The sequence below is a fragment of the Sminthopsis crassicaudata genome, chromosome 6 (genome assembly GCF_048593235.1).
Source record: "Sminthopsis crassicaudata isolate SCR6 chromosome 6, ASM4859323v1, whole genome shotgun sequence".
Classification (NCBI taxonomy): domain Eukaryota; kingdom Metazoa; phylum Chordata; class Mammalia; order Dasyuromorphia; family Dasyuridae; genus Sminthopsis; species Sminthopsis crassicaudata.
The window spans coordinates 238,969,879-238,993,009 of NC_133622.1; the positions used below are offsets into that span (position 1 = coordinate 238,969,879).

Consider the following 23,131-nt stretch of genomic DNA (forward strand, 5'->3'; position numbering starts at 1 on the left):
ATAGCTAGTCTGATAGATGGATAGCTATTTAACTTGTTTCCTTTGTAATCCTCTGAAACTTGTTTTATGAATTTAAATGCGTTGCTCTGAGAAATTCATAACTTTTGTCAAACTACTAAAGTAAAATATGAGGCAAAAATGGTCAAGAATCTCTGGCCTAGACAATAACTATAATTTGAAAAACTGCTAAATGCTAGCTAAGTCCACCTTCAAAGCTAATGTCAATGAAGCTAGCTATTGTTTCCTAAAGATTTAAAGATTTTCTTCTATGACTGTTGAATGGAGGGTTCTTTCTTTAAGGAATCTCCCCAGGATTATATATTTGTCTATGACTTCTATTTTCCATGAATAAAGTTTAATTGTCCTTCTTATGAAAAATGTATGTCCTTCTTTAATATGAAATAGTTTCTAGTAACATTGATTATATTATATGCATATTGTAGAAATGAATATATATATATATATATATATATATATATATATATATATATATATATATTTACGTATTGTACTTACTAGGTCAGAGGAGTTTATTTTAGAGAAATGAATTTAGGAACATTTTGAGCACAATCCTATGTCCAGTTACCAACAGAATAAGAACTTCAAATTATATTCTCTTGCCCTAAACAGGATCCTTTTTGATCCATTTTGTATCAACATTTGAAATTTTCCTAACCTGAGCAGTTCTACAATGACTTGGCTAACAAAAGCAAATTTCCATTTTAAACCCATCCATTAATCTTTTTTTTTTTTTTTTTTTTTTTTTTTTTCCCCATTTTCTCTGTTAATCTTTGTTAGGATTACTAGGTGAGAACTCAGGTTGTCTGGTCAATTACAAGGTGAGAACTCAGGTTGACTTGACAGTTCTCTGGCTCAGATTCTAAGAGGAGCAAGCTCATTGGTTGGAGTACTTCTTCCCAGAAGCCCTTGCATTATCCCACACCCATTCTCTGGGAGGAGGTTTCTTTTCTGTATAATCTTTTCCTCTATGAGCAGGTTTCTTGGGAAGCTTCTGGAGCCTCCAGCAAGCCTCTTCTTCTTCCTGAATTCTGGCTCTGAATCTCCTCCAGCTCTTGTCCTTCTCCAGTCCAGACTGCTCTCCAGGCTCACTGTTGCCTCTTTTTATCCTCCCAGAGAAATCAAAAGAAAAAATCAAAAGAAAGGGGGAGAGAATGGGTGTGGGATAATGCAAGGGCTTCTGGGAAGATGTACTCCAAGCAATGAACATGCTCCTCTTAGAATCTGAGCCAGAGAACTGTCAAGTCAACCTGAGTTCTCACCTTGTAATTGTCCAGACAACCTGAGTTCTCACCTAGTAATCCTAACAATTGTTAAAGGTAGAACTATCTCCTAATCATATAGGCTCATGACTTCAATATTCTCATTAATGCTCATGTCATAGATATAATTTGCTTTCAACTATTATTATTTTTGTATTTATAACAACTCAGAAATGTTCTCTCTTCTCTATTCACACTATTACTCCCTTGAAATTCTCATAAGGATTGTTACAAAAGTATTTTTAATGACGTCTACCTATACTTTTGAGTCTCAACTGTTTCCAATTTATTCTCCATTCACTTGCAAAAGAGATTTTCCTAAAGACCCAACCAGAGAATATTTCTTCCTAGTTTAATAAACTCTACTGCTCCCTGTTTCTTATGGGATCAAATATCAAATCCTCTTTTTGATATTTAAAGTTCTTCATTATCTGATCCTTACTACTTCCATAGTCTTATAATACTTTGCTTCTGTCCACATATTTAGCTATACTTTCATACCTGTTCTTTTTCATTCCACCTCTTTATCTTCCATTTATATTGAGTGGACTCCATACATGAAATATTTGATTTCCATAAGGTAGACTTCAAGGTTCCCATACTATTTTCAAGACTCAGAACAAATCCCATTTGATTCAGGGGGACTTTGATGTTTCTCTCTACCCAGTCCCAGCCCATTCATTGTGGGATTATCTTTCATTTATATACAAATATCTTGTGTACCCATGGTTATTTGCATACTATATCTAAAGATAGAAGTTGGGCTACCCAAGAACAGGGACAGTGTCTTTGCTTTTCTCTGTATTCCCCATAATTAGCACAGTATCTCGTCCAGAGTAAGCACTTAGTAAATGCCTGTTGACACAGTGACTGATCAGTCTAACTTTTCTGTGCAAGTTGAAGTGGATCAACTAACAGGTTAATGATAGTAGAATAGAATGTTGAATTAGATGGTGAATTTATTCTGATTATCTATTGCTCAATAAACTTTAAAGATGTCTGAAGAATTTTTAGGTGATTTTGACCAGTAAGTATTAGGATGAATGAAAATTAAACTGTTAAATTTCACAGTCCTTGGGGTATACTGACAGCACAGATGATGATATTTTATTTTATTGTGACGTCACCTGATAAATCTTATTAGTTAATGGTGTTTTACCTTAGTCTTCTGGTTTAGTTTTCTGGAAGTCTCTGGACCAGCCTTCCTTTTAGCAGATTAATCACCATGAGAATAGCCAGGTGTTAAAGTCAAATTCTTTATTGTCTCCTTGCTTGGGGCCAGGGCTGGCTTGGTCTCAGTGGAGGAAATGCAGGAGGACAGGCCAGCCACCAGTGGGGTGAGATGGAGTGAATGAATCTGGCTGAGTTTGTCCCAGTTTATATATTCTATTATAATTGCATTATCATGGTGCCAATCTTGTAGAATTATATTAAGCACTAAGTACATATACTGAACTAGAAAACTATTGAGCACCATACTAAACTAGATAACCATTTTCTTATCAATTCTATTGAGTTAGCACCTTGGAAGAATCTTTGTTTCAAGTACAGACTTCTGGCCCATAACATTTTACAATTTGAGAGGCCTGTGAATTTTGTACAAAGAACTTTCTTGTCTAGGTCTTCTGGAATTCTTAGCTATGGACAGACTGTAACAACGTGGGAATGGAAACTAAATATTCTATTGACATAAGGGATGGTGCTGCGTATTGACACATTAGAGTTAAGGTTCCTTAGTACCATAATATATACCTTTGGGACTTGAATATGTCATAGTCCTAGTATTATCAGTGGGAGCTTTGCCATATGACACCTTTTTGCTAGATGAAGAATATAACAACCTCATACTTGTCCTTATACATTGTTTACTATGTGATGTGAGCCGGGAAAGGCGAGCATAATATAGATTATCTCCCACTCTGAGCATATTCTGGACACATTTTCTTTCATTAACTCTTGTGACATCACTTACATGCATGTTTGCAAAAGAAATTGTGGGCAACTCTAAATGAACTTTCATGAATTATATTTTGAGACCTTCAAGGAAATCAAAAGAAGAGGAAACACAAGAAATAAAATTCCCTCTAATGGCATGTCTAACTTTGGCTCAATTTAAAGAGATTCTTTAACCCAGTCATCTCAAGGTTATTGGATGCAGTTATGCTTCATAGTCCTTTCCTCAGACTTACCTTCCAAACTCAAAAATATGAAGTTTTTCTAGGTTTTTGAACATACTGAGCTTTGTCATGAAATGGAAGGTTTCATAATAGGCAATATGGTATTTCTGGTTCAATATAACTTCTTTACATTATTTCATTACTTGAGATAAGAAGCACTCCAAGATTTATAGCACAAGGCCTGATTGCTGTTAGATATTTTTTCCAGTTTCCACAATGAACATGATAAGGGTTGAGGTCCCTTTAAGATTCCTCTCTGACTGCCCAACCCCCATGGTTGACCTTGATTCACAAATCCCCTGATCAAAAGCACCCTTTTGAATATCTGGGCCCAGTCCCCACTATCTGCTCAGCTTCCCCTAGCCCCCACGTTATCTGAGCTAACTGAAAAGCCCGCCAAGACCTTGGGGTACTGCCCATCCCTTTTTAGGTATTAAAGAGCTAAGCTGGAGCTCTCTTTTGCAGGAGCCCTTTCCCCAACACATGGTATCCTTCTGGCCATGTAAGGGTTTCTGCCTCCCCAGTGGCCACCTTTGGCCCTGGCGTTGAAACTGAACTTTACTTCCAAATTTCTACAATAAACCTTTTATTTATCAATCTAGGTTTTCAGGCCTGTAAATTCATTTACAGGGGACACTGCGTCTCATGGAATTATCTTACTATCTATGTGCAGACAAATGGGGTTCCCCTTTTCCTTTCCCTCATTAAACATATATAACAATAAGTCAAGAAATCCATTTATCCAAATTGTTAAAGATAGAAAAAAAAATTAGAAAAACTGAAAATTAGGGGGAAAAAAAGCATACATAGGAAAAAATGTACCAGACAACAAAGAGTAGAAGAACTATTCCTTTAGGAGTAAGGTAGCTCAACTCAAGCTTAAAAGAAGATCACAGAGTTCACTCAAGGTGAAGTTTGCCAAAGATCCTATTACATCAAGCTTAGAATAATGATATATGTAGAGGAAAAATTCCTCTCATGTCTTCCCAGAGTCCTTTACTTCAACAACCTGAAATGAGGTTGGCCACATTCTTTTTTTCCTAAAGGTTAAAGCCAGAGTGACTGAAAAGAAATAAAGAACTATTCTTTCTCCATCAATCCTTGAATACCTACAGATGTGGAAATCTAAGTCCAGAGATCATAAGTAATTTGAAAATGAAAATTGAGATATCCATACCTATACATGTTAAACTAGAATTCAAAAGTAGGTCTGTAGGAACTCAATACATTTTTTTTTCTCTATACATCTCTATCTATTCCAAAGTCATTACAAAAATATATGTTCTGCAAATTAGAGAAAAAATTTAAAAATTGTGTTTGATCATTTGATTTGACCCCAAATAAGCTACTATGGCATTATTTATAATTCTCCAGTATCTACCTGGTTCATTCTTAGTAATTGAACAAGAAAGCAAATCCAGAGGGGAAGCAGATGTAAGACCTTCAAGAAAGGTTCTGATTAAGCAAAGACCTTTCTGAAAAAAATTTACTTTTAGTTCTAAGAGTAAAATTAGGAGTTAGACAGCTACAAGGCCCAAGTTTATTTGCAATTCTGCAGAATCAAAGACTTCATTACTCTGATAGTTTAGTTCTTAAAATCATTCCATTGGGTAAATGAGACTTTACATTGTACAGGTTTCCTCTCAGTGAATGAAATAATGGCACACTTCAACCCTAATGTTGTCCTTCCTTTGCATGGATATACAGGAAACTCCCATCCTAAGTTTAGGGGAGGAAGCACTGCCTTCAATTATTGTGTCAATAATTATTTACTTTTGCTTAATCCTTGGAATTTTGTAAACTGAAATTTCAAATGTAAATATTGAGAGAACTGATTATTTCTCTTTTCATTTAATACCTAATTATTGAATTATTGAATTAGGACATATTCCCTTTTTTCTACTTCCTCATTCAGAAATCAAGCAAGTAGGAAACCTTGGGCAAAGACTTTCACAGAATAAGATCTAATTTAAAAAAAAAAAATAAAGCAATTCAAAGTTTGGGGAATGGGTGGATTTTAGCCGATTTTGTTTACTCAGTTATGATGTTCTCTATCTCTAAATTGTAATTGTTCTCTTGGGGGCAGGTTTTTTGGGGAGCTTCTGGAGGCAACCTTAGTTTCAGTTCAGTTTCATAATCCCAAATGCAGCCAGGAGTTAAAGTCCAGATCCTTTATTGCGTCCTTCAAATATTGTCTCTTCCAAATTCTTAGCTCCTTCACTCAGGGCTCAGCTAGTTTTCTGGAGGCCTTCCTCTCTCCTTGGCTCCAGAGAGCTCTTATCAGAATGTCTCTAGTCAGCACAAATGTGGAAGTTGGAAAGAATCTTCACTCTGAATCTCCTGAGAAGTCCCAAAGTCCTCCTTGGCCCTGAGAGCTTCCTGGTTATATGGTGCACACTGAATATACATCAATCATTTCATCACTAGGAAACCATTATTTGTTGTAGGTTTAAATCCATGCTAAATTAGATTTCACCATTGTCTCCTCAATTCCACTCAGTACCTTGTTTCAAGTTCTGGCCCATAATATCCCCTTGTAGGATCAGATTAATCATACTGACCCATTAAATAATTATATCATTCCAGTAACTTGGCACCTTGTAAGAATCCTAACACTTAGTCACTTCTGGAAAATTGTGAAATTACTTTTTTGGCAGACAGAGCCATGGAAATTGATAAATATCTTTGCTAAGATTCTCAGTGGAATATAGCCCACCTCTCATTATATTTATTCCTTCATTATTGTTAATGAATCAAAATAAATTGTCATGTTGGCATTGATTAATTACCCAGAAACTATGTCTCTTGATCTTTTTAAACCTGAATTCAAAATAAGCATCTAAATAGAAATTACACCTATTATTTAAAAAAAAAAAAAAAAGTCCAATTCAGAGAAGATGACAAAGAAGACATATGATTTTCTGTGATGTCTTGTATTGTTGCCTGGGGGAAGAAAAAAGTTAAAGACCAATCTCTAGGGTCTGGTTCTCAAGAATCTTAGAGGCAGATCTTAGATCACTCCCCCTCCCTACCTTAATTCCCAGTCTGTACTTCCTCATACTGTATAATGACTTGTTTCTTTGAGTATACACAGGGGATGTTATAAACAGAATTTTATTCTCCTTGCCCCTTAGCTGAAAATTACTAGAGTTTAGATCTTATCAGACTGTATATAATCACTGATGCTCCAAGTAAATCAGATAAAATTTTCTAAAGGTATTTTAAAATCATGGAAGTTCATTTACCATTCAGGCTTATTATCTATTGAATCTCTGAAACAATCCAGATGTCTCCACCTTCTGGTGAGATGATATACTTGGGTCTTGATTTTTCTTCTATGGTTTTACCAGAGACAAAGAGACTTCCCTCTTCAATTCAAGCCAATTGAAAAAGTATTTATCAATTGTAAGTATCTACTATTTGAAAAGGTTTTGAGCAAAGAGAGTGAAAGATAAGATTAAAATAATTTTCATATCTTATATATGTATGTATATGTGATATTTATTTTATATTTAACCTTATTTATATTTATACCAAACATATATATATATATATATGATATATATAAGATAAAATATTTCCATTTATTATACACATACACTTATGATCTGTGAGATAGGGGATATTATGGACTAGATTTTATAACACAACAGATGGTACTTAATAAGCGCCAAACAATTATATAGTGCTTACTATGTATCAGGTATTGAGCTAAATAATTTTTAAATATTAACTCATTTGACTCCTACAATAAGCTAGAGAATTAGGTCCTATAATTTTTCCCATTTTGCAGAAAAGGAGACTAAAGCAATGAGAACTTGATTTTGTTGCTCACAGTTCCATAGCTTATAAGTTATTGAGGCTGGATTTTTATAAGAAAATTGAGTCTTTCTGATCCAGGCTCATAGTTCCATCTACTGTGGCACATGCCTACTCAAGGAGCATATAGCTGTGTTGTTGTGTCCAGTACAACTGTGGGGAAAAAAATACTGTCTTCAATTTAGGGTGACACCTTTTACAAAGGATATCCATTGGCAAATAGTCTACCATACATCATAGACTGTCTACAAAAACACATTAAATTTCTGTTTATCAATTAAAATAACTTGGTATAGCTACTTTAGAGAAATATTCATACAAAGGAAAGGGTGATTTGAAGGCATATCAAATTAGTCAATCAAACAATAAATTTTCCGGCACCAACTTCTACCACTCAAATTCTCTGTGGATCTTTGATATGTATAGATAAGAAGGGAGAAAATGAACATACCCTGTCTTTAAGGGGATTTTCTTCTAATAGGGGAGATATTATTCAAGTTCATCATTACAGCAAAGAATACAACTATAAAACTAGTGTATTTTAGTGATAGGGAAGAGGAAATCAAGTTTTGGAGACAAGAGATGCAATTCCTTCTGAGGATAGTAAGAAGGCAAGTTTAATTAAACAATAGAGTGCATGAAGAGGAATATTGTATTTAAAGCAAGAAATTTATGCTAGAGTCTCATTATGAAAATCTTTAAATACTATAGAAAGAAGTTGGAATTAGTGTACAAAAACAATATAAAATTTGGAGATTGGGGAACACAGGTTCATATATATGTTTTAGGAAAATTATATAATTGCTGTGAAAAAGATTCCAGAAAAGAATACAAGAACTAGATCATTCTACTTAAGCTATTCAAGTAAAATGGGATGCTTCCAAGAAAAATAAGCTCCCTCCCTACTTGAAAATCTTTAAACAAAGGGTAGGTTCATAAACTGTTAAGTTTGAGTCCTGGTTTCCTCTAAGTACTTGCTATAAAGCCACAGCCTACAAGAAATCTCTATCAGTTGCAATCAATTCCAATATCTTCTCTTCAGCATTTTTTTTTCAATTTATTCTGTAAATAGGTCATTTATAAATATTTATTTACATGATTTTTTCTTCCTTTAGATTTTTGAACTCTGAACATCTTTCTTTGTGTTCTAAGTACATAGGACAAGCATATGGTAAGTACTTAATAAGTGTTTCTTAGACTTACTCTAGATTAACTGAAGCTACTGACATTAGTTTTCAATTTGGGTTTAGAATATAGAGCCATTAAGATAACTTCTAACTTTGCTAAAATACTGGTATTCTATAATTTTCTCTAATAGGAACCATGGGCAATGCTGACCGAAACGAGAGTGATGTCATGTTCATCCTTTTAGGATTCTCTGATTACCCAGATCTCCAGATTCCTCTGTTCCTGGTATTCCTTGTGATCTATATTATTACTGTAGTAGGAAACTTGGGCATGATTATAATCATCAGAATTAATCCCAAACTGCATACTCCCATGTACTTTTTCCTTAGTCATTTGTCTTTTTTAGATTTCTGTTACTCTACAATAACTACACCCAAATTATTAGAAATCTTGGTTGTGGAAGACAGAAGCATCTCTTTTGTTCCTTGTATCACACAATATTCTTTTGCTGTCATGTGTGTGGTCACAGAGGTATTTTTATTAGCAGTGATGGCCTATGACCGCTTTGTGGCAATTTGCAATCCCTTGCTATATATAGTTGTCATGTCCCAGAAACGCTGTGTCCTGATGATGACAGGAGTTTATACATGGGGCATATTTTCTACTAGTGTATTTGTCTACTCTCTCCTTATAAGGTCATTTGCTGGGATTAATGTCATTAATAATTTTCTCTGTGAATATTCTGCAATAATTTCTGTCTCCATCTCTGATAATTATGTTATACAGATAATCTTTTTTATCCTTGCCAATTTCAATACATTTTTCACCCTTGCAATTGTGCTCACATCCTATTTTTTTATTTTTATTACTATCCTGAAGATGAATTCAGCCAGTGGGAGGTACAAAGCGTTCTCCACTTGTGCCTCCCACCTGACAGGTGTTACCATTTTTTTTGGAACCATCCTCTTCCTCTACTGTGTGCCCAGTTCCAAAGGTTCATGGCTTCTAGTGAGAGTAAGCACTGTGTTTTATACAGTGGTGATCCCCATGCTGAACCCCTTAATATATAGTTTAAGGAATAAAGATGTGAAAGAAACTATCAAGAAATTAATTGAACTGCCAATTAAGTGGTGCAGTGGATAGAGTGTTGGCCCTGAAGTCAGGAAGCTTTTAGTTTAAATGAGGCTTCAGACTATCTGTGTGATCATGGCAAGTCACTTAATCATGTTTGCCTCAGTTTTCTAATCTGCAAAATAAGCTGGATAATGCAATAGAAACCTACTCCAGCATCTTTGCCAAGAAAATCCTAAATGCATTCACAAAGAGTCAGGCATGACTATTCAACAAAGCAACAGTAACAACAACATGTTTATACTTGGAAAATGTGGGTACTGATGATTCATTTTTTGGTTGTTGTAATATGGGAAAATTAGTGGGCATATTTACTAAATATATTCAATCCTTAACATTTAATTGGAATGCAGTTCTTAACTTGTGTTCAAATTTGGCTACTGTCATATCCCTGAGAGATCTATTAATCTACCCCCAAATTAAGAAGCAATCATATAACATGAAAATGATTCATTCAAGAAAAGAAAGGCAAAAAACAACAACAACAACAACAACAACAACAACAACAACAAAAACAACCACCAACAACAACAACACAATCAAATATTCCCTCAAGAAAACAAAACAAAATCTCTTGCACATCATTTAATAGCATAATTGTGGCTTCATACCAAAGTCAATATTCTAAAATTCTGGAGTAAAATTAATTTCTTCAACTAAAGAAGAGCTAAAACAAAGAAATAAATTTATATATCTACTTGCCTAATAAATATTCATGCAAAAATTTTTAAAGAAAACACTGGGAAGAAGAGTAGGCCAATATTCGAAAAGGATCATATTCTATGAGTATGTAGGATTTATACCAAACACACAGGATTAATTCAGTTTTAGGAAAACCATCATCAAAATTGACCACATAAATATCAGAACCAATTATACCAATAGATCCTGAAAAAAATTAGATAAATTGAATCACTCATTCCTCTGAAAAATTCTAGATAACATAGGAATAAAGAGAGTTTTCCTTAAAATGATAATTCATAAAAATCATTCACAAGCATTATCTGTAATGGAGATAACCTGAAAGTTTTCCCACTAAGATCAGAGGTGACATAAGGGTGACCATTATTACTGCAATTATTCAATATTATAAAGGAATGTTAGTTATAGCTACAAGAAAAGGAAAAGAAATTTAGCTAATTGGAATAGTGTTATGGTCCAGAACTTGAAACAAGGTGCTAATGCTTATGTACTTAGTTCACACCTTTAAAGGAGTTCACACCTTTAAGAGGGCATATATAAGAAGAAACCCATAGCCCACTTTCTCTTGGAGGCAGAGTCAGATTCATTCTAACTTCCACCTTTGTGCTGGCTGGAGACATTTGGAGGACAAGAGGCTGAAGCTGGCAGAGACAAAAGACTAGTGGCAAGAGTTGTAGGAACCAAGAGATAGGCCTCAAACAAAGCTAACCAAGCTATTTTGAAAGAGACAATAAAGGATCTGAACTTTTAGCTCCTGGCTGCATTTGAAGTATTTATTAAAACTGAACTGAAACTAAGGCTGCCTCTAGAAGCTCCCCAAGAAACCTGCTTCCAGAGAATGACTACATTTTAGAGAAGAGAACATTACAGAATAGAAAATGAGAAAACAAAACTATCATTCTTTTAACATGATACATGGACAATCCTAGGGAATCAACTTAAAATCCATATGAAAAAAATTAAGGACTTTATCAAAGTTGATGAATACACAACGAACTCATATACATTTCCATCAAAGCCTAGGAGCAAGAGATTGAAAGAGAAATCCCATTTAAAATAACTCTAGACAATATAAAGTACTTGGCAATTTACTTACCAGGACAAACTCAGGAACTACATGACCTAATTATAAAACACTTTCACACAAATAAAGATAGATTTAAATAACTGGAAAAACATTCATTGTCAATGGGTAGGCTGAAAAAAAAATAATGATAATGAAAATTCTGCACAAAGTGATTTATTTTTTTAGTGGCATACCTATCAAACCAGTAAAAAAATTATAGAACTAAAAAATAATAATGTAATTCATCTGAAAGAACAAAACATCAAGAATATGAAAGGGATTAATGGGGGGAAAAGCTCAAAAGAATGTGGTCTAGCAGTATTAGTTCTCAGACAATAATATAAAGTGGTAATCATCAAGCCTATTTGCATTAATTAAAAATAAAATGGTGGATTTGTGGAATTGATTGGGAAAGCAAGAAACATTGGTAGATACTTATTGTTCAGTGAACTTGGGAACACTATTTTATAGTGATTTTGACTAGTCACTGTTAGGATGAAAGGCAAATAAGCTTCCAATTTCTATAGTCCTTAAGTTGCAGTGACAAGAGCAATACTTACACCGCATTTTAATATAATTCCCCCTGATAAAATCATATTTGTTAATGACATTTAATATTTGATAGGCCTAGAAATTTTAAACTAAGGACGTTTTTGTCTATGTCTTAAGTAGCTGTCTTTGCAGTAATCTGCTATGCAGTGGTCAGCCTGTATCACCACAGGGATGGAGAACAAATATTCTATAGGAAATACTCTTGGCACAAGGTATGGTGCAGGATTTTTAGAAACACTAGGTTCTAAAATATCCATGTTTGAGTCATGAGTTCTAAGACTTCCTGGGCTCAATATTACCAGTGGAACCCTTATGATATAGTGCCTTTGTTTGAGATCACAAATATCACAAAACTATATCACAACAATCCTTGTATGCCGTTGAGTCTGTGGAGAGGCATAGATTATCTTCCACTCCTAGCATAGTCTGGACAAATAATTAAGCTTTATTTATTTGTTTTTTTAATCAACTATTGTGACATTCTAAATTGTTGTTTATAAAGGAAATTGTAGGCAACTTTAAAGGAATGTTAATGAATTATTATTTGTGACATCAGGGAAATTCCGTTACATGAAATAGAAACAGGAGACATCAAGTTCCTTCTGACGACATAACTTTGGTGCATGAGGAATAATTTAATAGAGATTTTTAAACCATTTGCCTATAAGTCCCTGGATGCATGTTTGTAGAGTATAATCTAGCTCCCTGGAAGACTTCAGGGTCAGCCAGAGTCAGGATAAATTAAAGTCCTTAGGCTTTAGGGGGAGAAATGAAAGAGGCAGGCAAACTGCCATGAGGTTTGCCAAAAGTGTCTTCTGGAGTCCTCTCTCTTCCTCCTCCTGCCACCAAATCACTCCCCTTTCTCTCACCCCATCACCCCAATCCTTGCAAATGATTATCTTACTACCATTCAGCAAGCACAAAAGTGAGAAGAGCCATGATCCAAATATATGCTAATAAAGCCATTGTCTCACATGGAATAGGTAATTAGCCTTAAGTGCTCTGCATTCTCAGATTCAAGTACACCTATTACATTTTCAGTCCTTTACACATTTATTTCATAGCCTTCTCCTCAGATTCACTTTTCTAATTCAAAAATATGAACTTTTCCTAGGTTTATGAACATTTTGAGCATTGTTATGAAATTTAAAGGTTTCAAAACTTATTTTGAGTCAAGTAAAAGCATTATGCCATTGCATATTTTTCTATTCTATGTTCTCACGGTGATTTTACGAAAATGGACTTTTATGGAACAGCACAAATGATGAGACAAGAAAAAAGGAAATAATTATAAAAGCTTGTTATATTACTCTGAAAAAATAAAGGCTAGAAAGATTATAGTATTTGTTCCTGGGGCCTGGTTAGCTTTCTTAAAAGCCTACCTCTCTCCTTGGTTCTAAGAACTTGAGCTCCCACCTGTCTTCTCTAACCTCTGAATTTCTCCAAATCTCTCAATCTACCTGGCTGAGGCTTCTAGCTTATATGATGTACACTCATTATAAACTAATCATTATATCATTAGTAAACCATTATTTGTTGTAAGATTAAATTTACCATACTGAACTATGCTAAACTAAATAACCATTGTCTCTATCAGTTCTACTGACTTAGCACCTTGTAAGAATCCTTTGTTTCAAGTTCAGAATTCTGGCCCATAACACACATCTATACATGTCAAGGTAGAATTCAAAATTAAGTCTCTGGAAAAATAATTTAGAACTCTTTTTTCAAACTACTCTCTCTCTCCTACAGTTATCATAATTATAAGTGTTCTGTCAACTGAAAAAAAAACTACATGGGATAAAGTTAATCAAATTGTATTTGACCATTTGTTTTGAATCAAAATAATCTATTATGGCCCTGTCTTTTACTTTATGCATATATACCTGATTCATTCATGATAATGGGTAGAAGACTTGAAAAGAAAATGTCTCCAGAGAGTAAGCAGATATAAGACCTTAATGAAAGATTCCTGCTAAGCAAAGGCATTTCTGGAAAAAAATCAACTGGTAGCTAAGAGCAGAGCTATGAACTAGGGAGTGGCAAGGGCCAAGTTTTATTATACAATTCTACTGAATCAGAGCCTTCTTTTCTATGATAGTCTGGTCCTTGACTTTCCTCTGTTTCGGAAGTAGGGCTTAACATTTTAGAGAGTTCCTGTCAATGCATGAATTAATGAAATAATTATGCTATCCAATCCCAATGTTGGCCAACTCACACATAGGTACATAAGGAAACACCTATTTTAAGTGTGGGGTAGGAAGGATCACTGCTTATAATGACTACCTATTAGGCTTTAACCTATTAGGTATTAATTTATAGGTTAATAATTACTTAGTTTTTGCATGATCCTTGGATCATGGATATTCAGATGTAGATATTCAAAGGTAGAGAACAGATTACTTCTCTCTTCATCAAATCCTTAATTATTGAATTAGGACCAATTTTTTTTTATTTTTTTATTTTTCTACATTGTCATCCAGAAACAAACCAGAAAAGTTGGGGCAATAACTTACCCAGGCTAAATTTTAATCAAATCAAAGAAATTCAAAGTTTGGGTAAAGGAGTAAGTTCCTGCTCATTTGTTTGTTCAGACAGATTTGGAAAAATGATGATTCAGCCTCTTGTCTGACAAGTGATATGCAAATTAATGTCTATTTGACAGAATTTATAATCTCAGGGTCATATACCTGAAGACCCTCAGTGCAATATTGTCTACTTTTTGTTATAATCACTCTCATTACTTGTAAACTTATCAAAATTAATTGTCATGATAGCATTTTTCATAAAATGATTACCCAGAAACTATATCTCTAGATAAAACATTATAATGATAAACAGATCATAATAGGATAAATTCAAAATAAGTTTATAAGCAGAAAATACTATTGATAAATAAAAAAAAAAATTCCAAATCAGAGAAGATGACAAAGGAGACACAAGTTTTCTTCTAATGCATTGTATCTTTACCCATGGGCATGATATATTAAAGATCAATCTCTAGGGTCCACATCTCAAAAGACTTAGAGGCAGATGTTAAATATTGCCCTCAATTCCCAGATTCAGCTTCCTCACACTCATGAGGAAGAAACATGTCTCATTTCTTTGCTTTAGTCTCTCAAGGGATGGCATGGAAAAATTTAATTCTTTTTTCCCCTTAGATAAAAAGGACTAGAGATTTGGTCTTGTCAGACTGTATATAACCACTGATATCCTAAGTTATACTTTTCTGAGGATTTTTTAAAACATTAAAATTATTTTTTCACCAAGCCCATTACTTATGAAATCTCTAAACTAAGGAACAAAACATACACAATCTCCTACCTTCTACTGAGCAGATATCATTGGGCATTCCTTCTCCTATATCTTTGTCAAGTACTATTCAGTATCTCTGCAATTCCCTCTGCAATTCAAGCCAATTGAAGAAGTGTTTATTATCTGTAAGTACCTTCTATTTAAAGGGTTTTAAGCAAAGGCTGTGGAAGATACATTAAAAGATTATAAATAAGTAAATAGAAAAGTATAGATAAAAGAGAAAATATATTTAATACATAAACATATATTAAATCATATAAATGTACAAATATATAAATTTATATAAATATGTGTATATAATTATATATTATATATCTTTTGTGCATGTAATACATATGTATTAGATATAATATATCTATCTATGCATAATACACTCACATTTGTGGCTTTCTATCAGAGGATTCTAAATATAGGCCATATAATACAACAAATGCTGGTTAATGAAATCAATAATTATATAGTCCCTATTGTGTGTCAGGCACTGTGCTAAAAGATTTTGAAATATTATTTCATTTAGTCCTCACAAGAAGCCTGAGAGGAAGATGCTATTATTTTTCCCATTTTGCAGATAAGAAAACTGAAGCAAACAAAGGCAAAGAATTGTTCAGAGTCACACAGCTCATAAGGAGGCTGGATTTTATATTCAGGAAAATGAGTCATCCTAATTCCAGGGTTATAACTCCATTTACTATGAAACTTGACTGCCAAGAGGAGTATAATGTTGTATTCTCCAGTATGACTTTATAGAATATTACCTTCAATTGAGGGTGTTATATTTTAAAAAGGGCAATGATTGCCAGATAATCTATCATATCATAGCCAGGATCCAAACATATGTCAAATTCCTGTATATAGAAAATTACTTGAAGTGCCTGGATATTTTTGTCTTATAGAAGTAGACATAAGAAAGGGGGTGATGACACATCAAGACAGTCAATTAACCAATAAATATGCATCCATATCAAATACTATGCTGGGGGTTTGACATAAAAAGATGAGGAGAAGAAAAAAATAAACAAGCCTTGTCTTCAAGGAGATTTTGTTCTATTAGGGGAGACATCACTGAAGTTATTACAATATTACAGAAAAAATATAATTACAAATAAGTGTGTTTTGGTGGCTAGGCACTGCAAATAAAAAGTTTAGAGAAAAACAATCTGATGTAATAGTAAGAAGGCAATTTGAATTGGGCAACAGAGTGCATGAAGAACATTATATATAAAGCTAGACATTTATTTTAGAGTCTTGTTAAGAACATTTTTCAATACCAAAAAAAAGAAGTTCCATTGTTCAAATACAATGGAATCTTTGGAAATTTAACAATACAAGCTCATATATATGTTTTAGGAAAAATTATGTGTTGTCTGCTCATTTTGTTAGTCTATTACTTGGCTTTTAACTCTTTGTTAAAGTAGGGTTTTATATCCAGGGGGGAGGATGCACTAACCCAAGCTTTTCAAAGCTCTTTCTAGGGACTACAAGCACTCTTTTCTGTCTTAGAACTGTTAGGAGTATCCTCACCCCACAGTAGCTATAAGATCTAGTATGCTAAAGCAAGATAGTTTTTTCTCAGTCCTAGAAACCTCTTGCGAGCTGAGGTCTCCACAACTTGTCACCACCACTGCCCATGTCTTTTCCTGATATGCTACTTTCTCAAGTTCCTCTCACCCTACTGACAAATCTTTCCTTCTGACTTTCTAAGTCATTTTTAGTATCTCTGGGCTGTCACATCTCTAAACTGCCAGTTTTTTTGCTGATCCCTAGGTTCTGGGGTTAGGACTGGAAGCTGGGAGTGAGACAATGTGCTGGACACCCATTCTGGTGCCATAGACCTTTCCTGCTGCCCTTCTAAATTGACTTGGGTTGGAAAATGTTGCACTCCATCACTTGGGATGTTCTGATGCTCTGAAATATCTTTGGAGTCATTATTTAAAAGAATTTGGAGTGGTTTGGGGGAGAGTTCAGTTAGCTCCTCTTTAATTTGCCATAGAAAAATTATATGCCCACTGTGTTAGAGATATTAATCCCAGAAAAGAATCCAAGAAATGGGAAATAGAAATACAGAGAGGAAAATGTAGGTTTAGTATGGATTTGGGTGCATCCCAGTTAAGCTATTCAAGTCACATGGGATGCTTTCAGGAAAAATGACTACCCTCCCTCTTTAAAAGCCTTCAAACAAAGGCTATGTGATAAAATTTCAAGTATGATTCCTAGTTCCTTCAAATCCCTGCTATAAAGGCATAGCCTAAAAGAAGTGTACATCATTTGCAATCAGTTCCAGTATTTTCTCTTTGGTGGATCCTCCCACCCCAATTTATTCCAGAAATATGTCATTTATAAATATTTGTTTACATGATTTTTCTTCATTTAGATTTTGAACTCTGTGGGAGCAAGACTTGTCTTCCAGCTTTCTTGATGTTCTAAGTACATAAGGTAGGCATATGATAAGTGCTTAATGAGTGTTTATTAAAGTGACTCCTGATTAACTGAATTAACTGACAACATTTTTCAATTTGGGTTTGGAATATAAGGTCATTGAGATCACTTCTAACTTTGCTAAAATGCTGGTATTCTATCATTTTCTTCAATAGGAACCATGGACAATGCTGATCGAAACAAGAGTGATATCATCTTCATCCTTTTAGGGTTCTCTGATTACCCAGATCTCCAAATTCCTCTGTTCCTGGTATTCCTGGTGATCTATATCATTACAGTAGTAGGAAATTTGGGCATGATTATAATCATTAGGATTAACCCCAAACTTCATACTCCCATGTACTTTTTCCTTAGTCATTTGTCTTTTTTAGATTTTTGTTACTCTACTACAATTACACCCAAATTGTTACAAATCTTGGTTATGGAAGACAGAAGCATGTCTTTTGCTCTCTGTATCACACAATATTCTTTTGCTGCCATCTGTGTGGTTACAGAGGCATTCTTATTAGCAGTGATGGCCTATGACCGCTTTGTGGCAATTTGCAATCCCTTGCGATATATAGTTGTCATGTCCCAGAAACGATGTGCTCTGTTGCTGACAGGTGTTTATATATGGGGCATAATATCTTCTAGCATATTCATCTACTCACTTCTTATTTTGTCATTTTCTGGAAGCAACATCATTAATAATTTTCTCTGTGAGTATTCTGCATTACTTTCTGTTTCCATCTCTGATAAACATGTAACAGAGACAATCTTTTTTATACTTGCCAATTTCAATACGTTTTTCACGGTTATTATTGTACTCACATCATATCTCTTTATTTTTATTACTATTCTGAAGATGAATTCTTCTAGTGGGAGACACAAAGCTTTCTCTACTTGTGCCTCCCACCTGACAGGTGTTACTATTTTCTTTGGAACCATCCTCTTCCTGTACTGTGTGCCCAGTTCCAAAGGTTCATGGCTTCTAGTGAGAGTAAGCACTGTGTTTTATACAGTGGTGATCCCCATGCTGAACCCCCTAATATACAGTTTGAGAAATAAAGTTGTGAAAGAGACTATCAGGAAATTAATGGAACTGCCAGTTGGGTAGTTCAATGGTTAGAGTGTTGACTTTGGAGTCAGGAAGTGTTTAGTACAAATGGTGCCTCAGACTAATTGTGTGACCCTGAGCAAGTCACTTACTGTTCTCCATAGTTTTCTTATTTGTAAAATGAGCTGGAAAAGGAAAGATTAAAGTACTCCCGGATCTTTGGCAAGAAAACTTTAAATGTGGTGAGAATGAGTAGGACATAACTAATAGAGAAAACAACAGCAGTGTTGAAGTGTGAGAAATGAGGGGTGAGACATACCCTAACAGCAATGGAAGCCCCAGGCCAGCTTTTGCAAAATAATTTGCAGTCCCAATGTACAAGGAAAGTTTTGGGAAAAAAAACACATTTATTATATTGAAAAGCAACTTCCCAGTGGGCCAAATCCTGATAGGAAATTAGCAAAGGTATGGAGTAAAGAGTTTGTTTGTTTGTTTGTTTGTTTGTTTGTTTTTAGCCTTCTATGGTTTGGGGCTAAAGAGTAATTAAGGAGTAATTTTCAATGCAATAAAGGGTGGTGATTGTGCCTCAGACCAAGATCTCCAATTGAATTTTAGGTGGAGATCACCATGGGAATTTCCCCTAGCAACAGGAGGGTGGGGTTGGTCCCAAACTTCAGGAGGGGTTTGAGATTCAGGGTTTTTCCAACCAAAGTCTACTCCTACCCCAGTGATCAGATGCTTATAGTACATCAGCACCAACAACAACATGGTTTCATCCTAAAATTTTGGTGCTTACTGGTTGGCATAATCTGAGAGTATTAATTAGGATATTTATTTAATATATTAATTCATTAACAGTAATATAGTATTTATCTCATCTTAAAGATTTGATTACTACTCAGGAGAGATTTATGAATTCATGTCTAAAGGAAGAAGTAACTATATCAAACATAAAAAAAATACTTCAATAAAAGAAATACAAAACAAACAAAAAAACAAATTAACAACAACAAAAACAGTCAAATACATATCACTCCCACAAAACAAAACAAAATGCTAACTTAATAGGATAATAGTGGCTTCATACCAAAATCGGTCTTCTAAAATTTGGGCATAAAATAAACTTATTCAAACCAAGAGCTAAAACAAAGAAAACTTTATATCTTTTACCCTAATGAAGATTTTTACAAAAAAAATTAATAAAATACTAGTAAGGAGCCCAGGGCTATATATTGAAAAGGATCATAATCTATGATTACATAGGATATATTCCAAAAATTAGGAATTGGTTCAATCATAGAAAAGATATCAGCATAACTTATCATATCAATAAAAAAAACAACATAAATCATGTGAGTATTCCAGTAGAAGCTGAAAAAGCTTCAGACAAAATACTGCACACACCCATTCCTATTAATAACCCTAGAAAGCATAGGAATGAAAAGCTAAAAAAATCATCAGCTAGCATTATTTTAAATTGGGACAAGTTAATGCCCTTCCCAATAACATCAGTGGTGAAATTACTACCACAATTATTCAAGGTTATGCAGAAAATTTAGGTATAAAAAGAAGAGAAGAAAAACTATTTGAAGTACAAATGGGTACTTTTTATGGATGATACATGAAGAAACATAGAGAATCAAACATCTACATGAAAAAGTTCAAAGTTGAAGGATACAAAAGAAACTCACATTAATCATCAGCATTTATAAATGTTACTAACAAAATTCAGCAGCAAGAGATAGAAAGAGTAATTTTGTGTACATAACTGAAGGCTATATAAAGTATTTGGCAGTTTACCGTCCAGGACAAATCCAGGAAATATAGGAATATAATTATAAAACTTTTTGAAACAAATGAAGTCAGATCTGAACAACTGGAAAAAATATCATTTGCTTATGGGAAGGCTGAGTAAATATAATAATCATGTAAATTCTGCCTAAATTCAATTATTCTTCAGGGTCATACCCAAACTACTAAAACTTTATTTTATAGAGGTAGAACAAATAATAACATAATTGATCTGGAAAAATAAGAGGAAAAAAGCTGAAGGGAACTAATGAAAAAAATGCTTAAGAACATAATGCAATAGCAATTCCAGATTTCAAATGATAATATAAAATCATAATCATCTCAACTGTGATAGATTTTGCTTTTCTCTGAAATGCAATGATCTAAGCCCATTCCAAAAAACTCATGAGTGAAAGTACTATTCACATCCAGAGAAAGAATAATGGAGTCTGAATTCAAGTTGAAATATACTATTTGCACTTTTTATGCTTGTGGTTTTTCCCTTTTATTCTGATATTTTTTCATAACTTTATAATTTTGGAAATGTCTTTAATATGATTATACATGTGTAACCTATATTTGATTTCTACTTATCTTGGGGAAGAGGGAAGAGAGGGATGGAGGAGGAAAAAAGTAGGAATCAAAATCTTCTAAAAATAAATGTTGAAAATTATGTTTTCATATAATTGGAAAAACAATGAAATGGTATCAGATGTCTGTGGGACAATAGTAACCACAAAAGCACTCACAGAAAGTAAAAAAGGATTTATTAGGATCTTGGGGGAAAAAGGCATCTCCCATCTGACAAGGTTTTTGAGGAAAGGAGTGCAAAGCATAAACTGCAAAATACAAGACTAAATAGAACAGAAGTCTCATCCCCCCCCTCCCCACCTTTGACCTTTTATCCCAGTGTTTGGGAGAGTCCAAGCTTACACTTTAAACAAGAAAATATATCCCAGAAACAAAAGAATAAATTGCTTTTAAAAGAAGTACTTAAATGCTAATTTTGAGTTGGTGGGAAACAGGAGGGGAATATTCATTCAAGACAATGGAAACAACTTTAGCTTTTTAGCCATAGCTCAACATGTTATAGCAAAATTCTCAAGTTATAATTAGGGCATAGGTGAAGACCATATTGCCAAAAGGGTCTTCACTCATTTAATACCGAGCAGATGGGGGAAAAAAAAAAAAGTGGCAATCATCTAATCTATCTAGTACTACGAAATAGAGCACTAAGTGGAATACACTGTATACAGACACCCACCCACCTACAAAACAGTCGAAAATATTCATTGTTCCATAAACTTTGGAATTCTCAGAATTAATTTTTATGGGTTATTTTGACCAGTCATTGTTATGATCAATGGCAATCCATAGTAAATTTCAATGAAAACACAGATGCTAAAACATCATCTTAATGTATTTCCCTATTAAAATCATATCAGATATTGACATCAAATGATTTGATAGATCAAGGAACTTTGTATCAACAACTTTCTTTTCTACAACTTCAGTAATTATCCTTTCACTATTCTCCAAATTATATTTTCATGGGAATGGAGAACTTGTATTCTATTGGAAATGCTGTTGGCACAAGGGATGGTCATGCTGGGTGTTCACAAATATTATGATCAGTGTTTCATAGTGTTATTAAAAATGAATCCTAAGACTTCCTAGGTTCGGGATTACCAATGGACCAAAATTAGCATTTAAGTACTTCTTTTAAAAGCAATTTATTCTTTTGTTTCTGGGATATATTTTCTTGTTTAAAGTGTAAGCTTGGACTCTCCCAAACACTGGATAAAAGGTCAAAGGTGGGGAGGGGGGGGGGATGAGACTTCTTTATATATATTTATGTTATGAATATTGTTATGCCACACTTCTCAGTTTTTCTAATTATCCTGACCCAGTCCTGATTCAGTTTCTCTGTTTCTCAAAGCTCAGTCTTGCAAAACCTCCCCTCTCTTTTTAACAGAATATTTGATAAGGAAAAGAGATTTTATGTTTTAGAATATCAGAATGCCTCTTCCCATCCCAAGCTACCAGAATGTCAGATAAGGTCTTATCAAGATGCCTCTCCCCATGTCAGGGATGCCTCCCCCTATTATGACATCTCATCTCCAGAAGCTCATCCCACCCTGTCAGAGTCCCATTCTTGCTCTCAGCACCCTGACTTCACCCCTGCCTCAATCTACCACCTGAGACTGAGTCATGTGTATATAGGTCATTGAGAACTCACATTGTTTGCTGGATTCTTGGAGATAATAGTCACATTAAGCCCTGGGACCAAACCATGGAACCATTTGGTCTCAGTAAATCTCTCCTCCCAGTAAATCTCTCCCATTTAATAAATTATTAAATACCCTAATCTCTATCTTGCCTCAGTTTCTCCAGCATGACAATATAACAGAATAATGTCACAACTTTTCTTATATATTGTCAAATCTGTTGAGTGAGAGCCAAGGAGCAAGTATAATAGAGGTTATCTATACCATTCAGTGCACACTCTAGACAAATTTTCCCTATCATCAATTATGATATCATTTGCATTCTTGTTTGTAAATAAATAAATTGTGACAACCCTAAAATAACTATAGTGAATTGTCCTTCATGGCATCAAAAATATTCTGTTCCATGATGGGGAAATATGAGAAATCAAATTTGCCTAATACCATATCTACCTTTGGCTTATGGAAAT

The 23,131-nt window shown here is 34.1% G+C and overlaps 2 protein-coding genes across 2 annotated transcripts; both read left to right on the forward strand.

Annotated features, from left to right (window-relative positions):
- Positions 1 to 8,599: 8,599 nt before the first annotated feature.
- On the forward strand, positions 8,600 to 9,547 carry LOC141547420 (olfactory receptor 5D18-like). Its single transcript, XM_074275855.1, has one exon. The coding sequence runs from the start codon at positions 8,600 to 8,602 to the stop codon at positions 9,545 to 9,547; it is 948 nt and encodes a 315-aa protein (XP_074131956.1).
- An 8,219-nt stretch (positions 9,548 to 17,766) lies between these two features.
- LOC141547421 (olfactory receptor 5D18-like) lies at positions 17,767 to 18,702 on the forward strand. The gene has a single exon (XM_074275856.1). The coding sequence runs from the start codon at positions 17,767 to 17,769 to the stop codon at positions 18,700 to 18,702; it is 936 nt and encodes a 311-aa protein (XP_074131957.1).
- The last annotated feature ends 4,429 nt before the right edge of the window (positions 18,703 to 23,131 follow it).

What these genes read in the sequence shown, in the direction of transcription:
- LOC141547420 (XM_074275855.1), top strand. Translation starts at nt 8,600, where the DNA reads ATGGGCAATGCTGACCGAAACGAGAGTGATGTCATGTTCATCCTTTTA.
- LOC141547421 (XM_074275856.1), top strand. Translation starts at nt 17,767, where the DNA reads ATGGACAATGCTGATCGAAACAAGAGTGATATCATCTTCATCCTTTTA.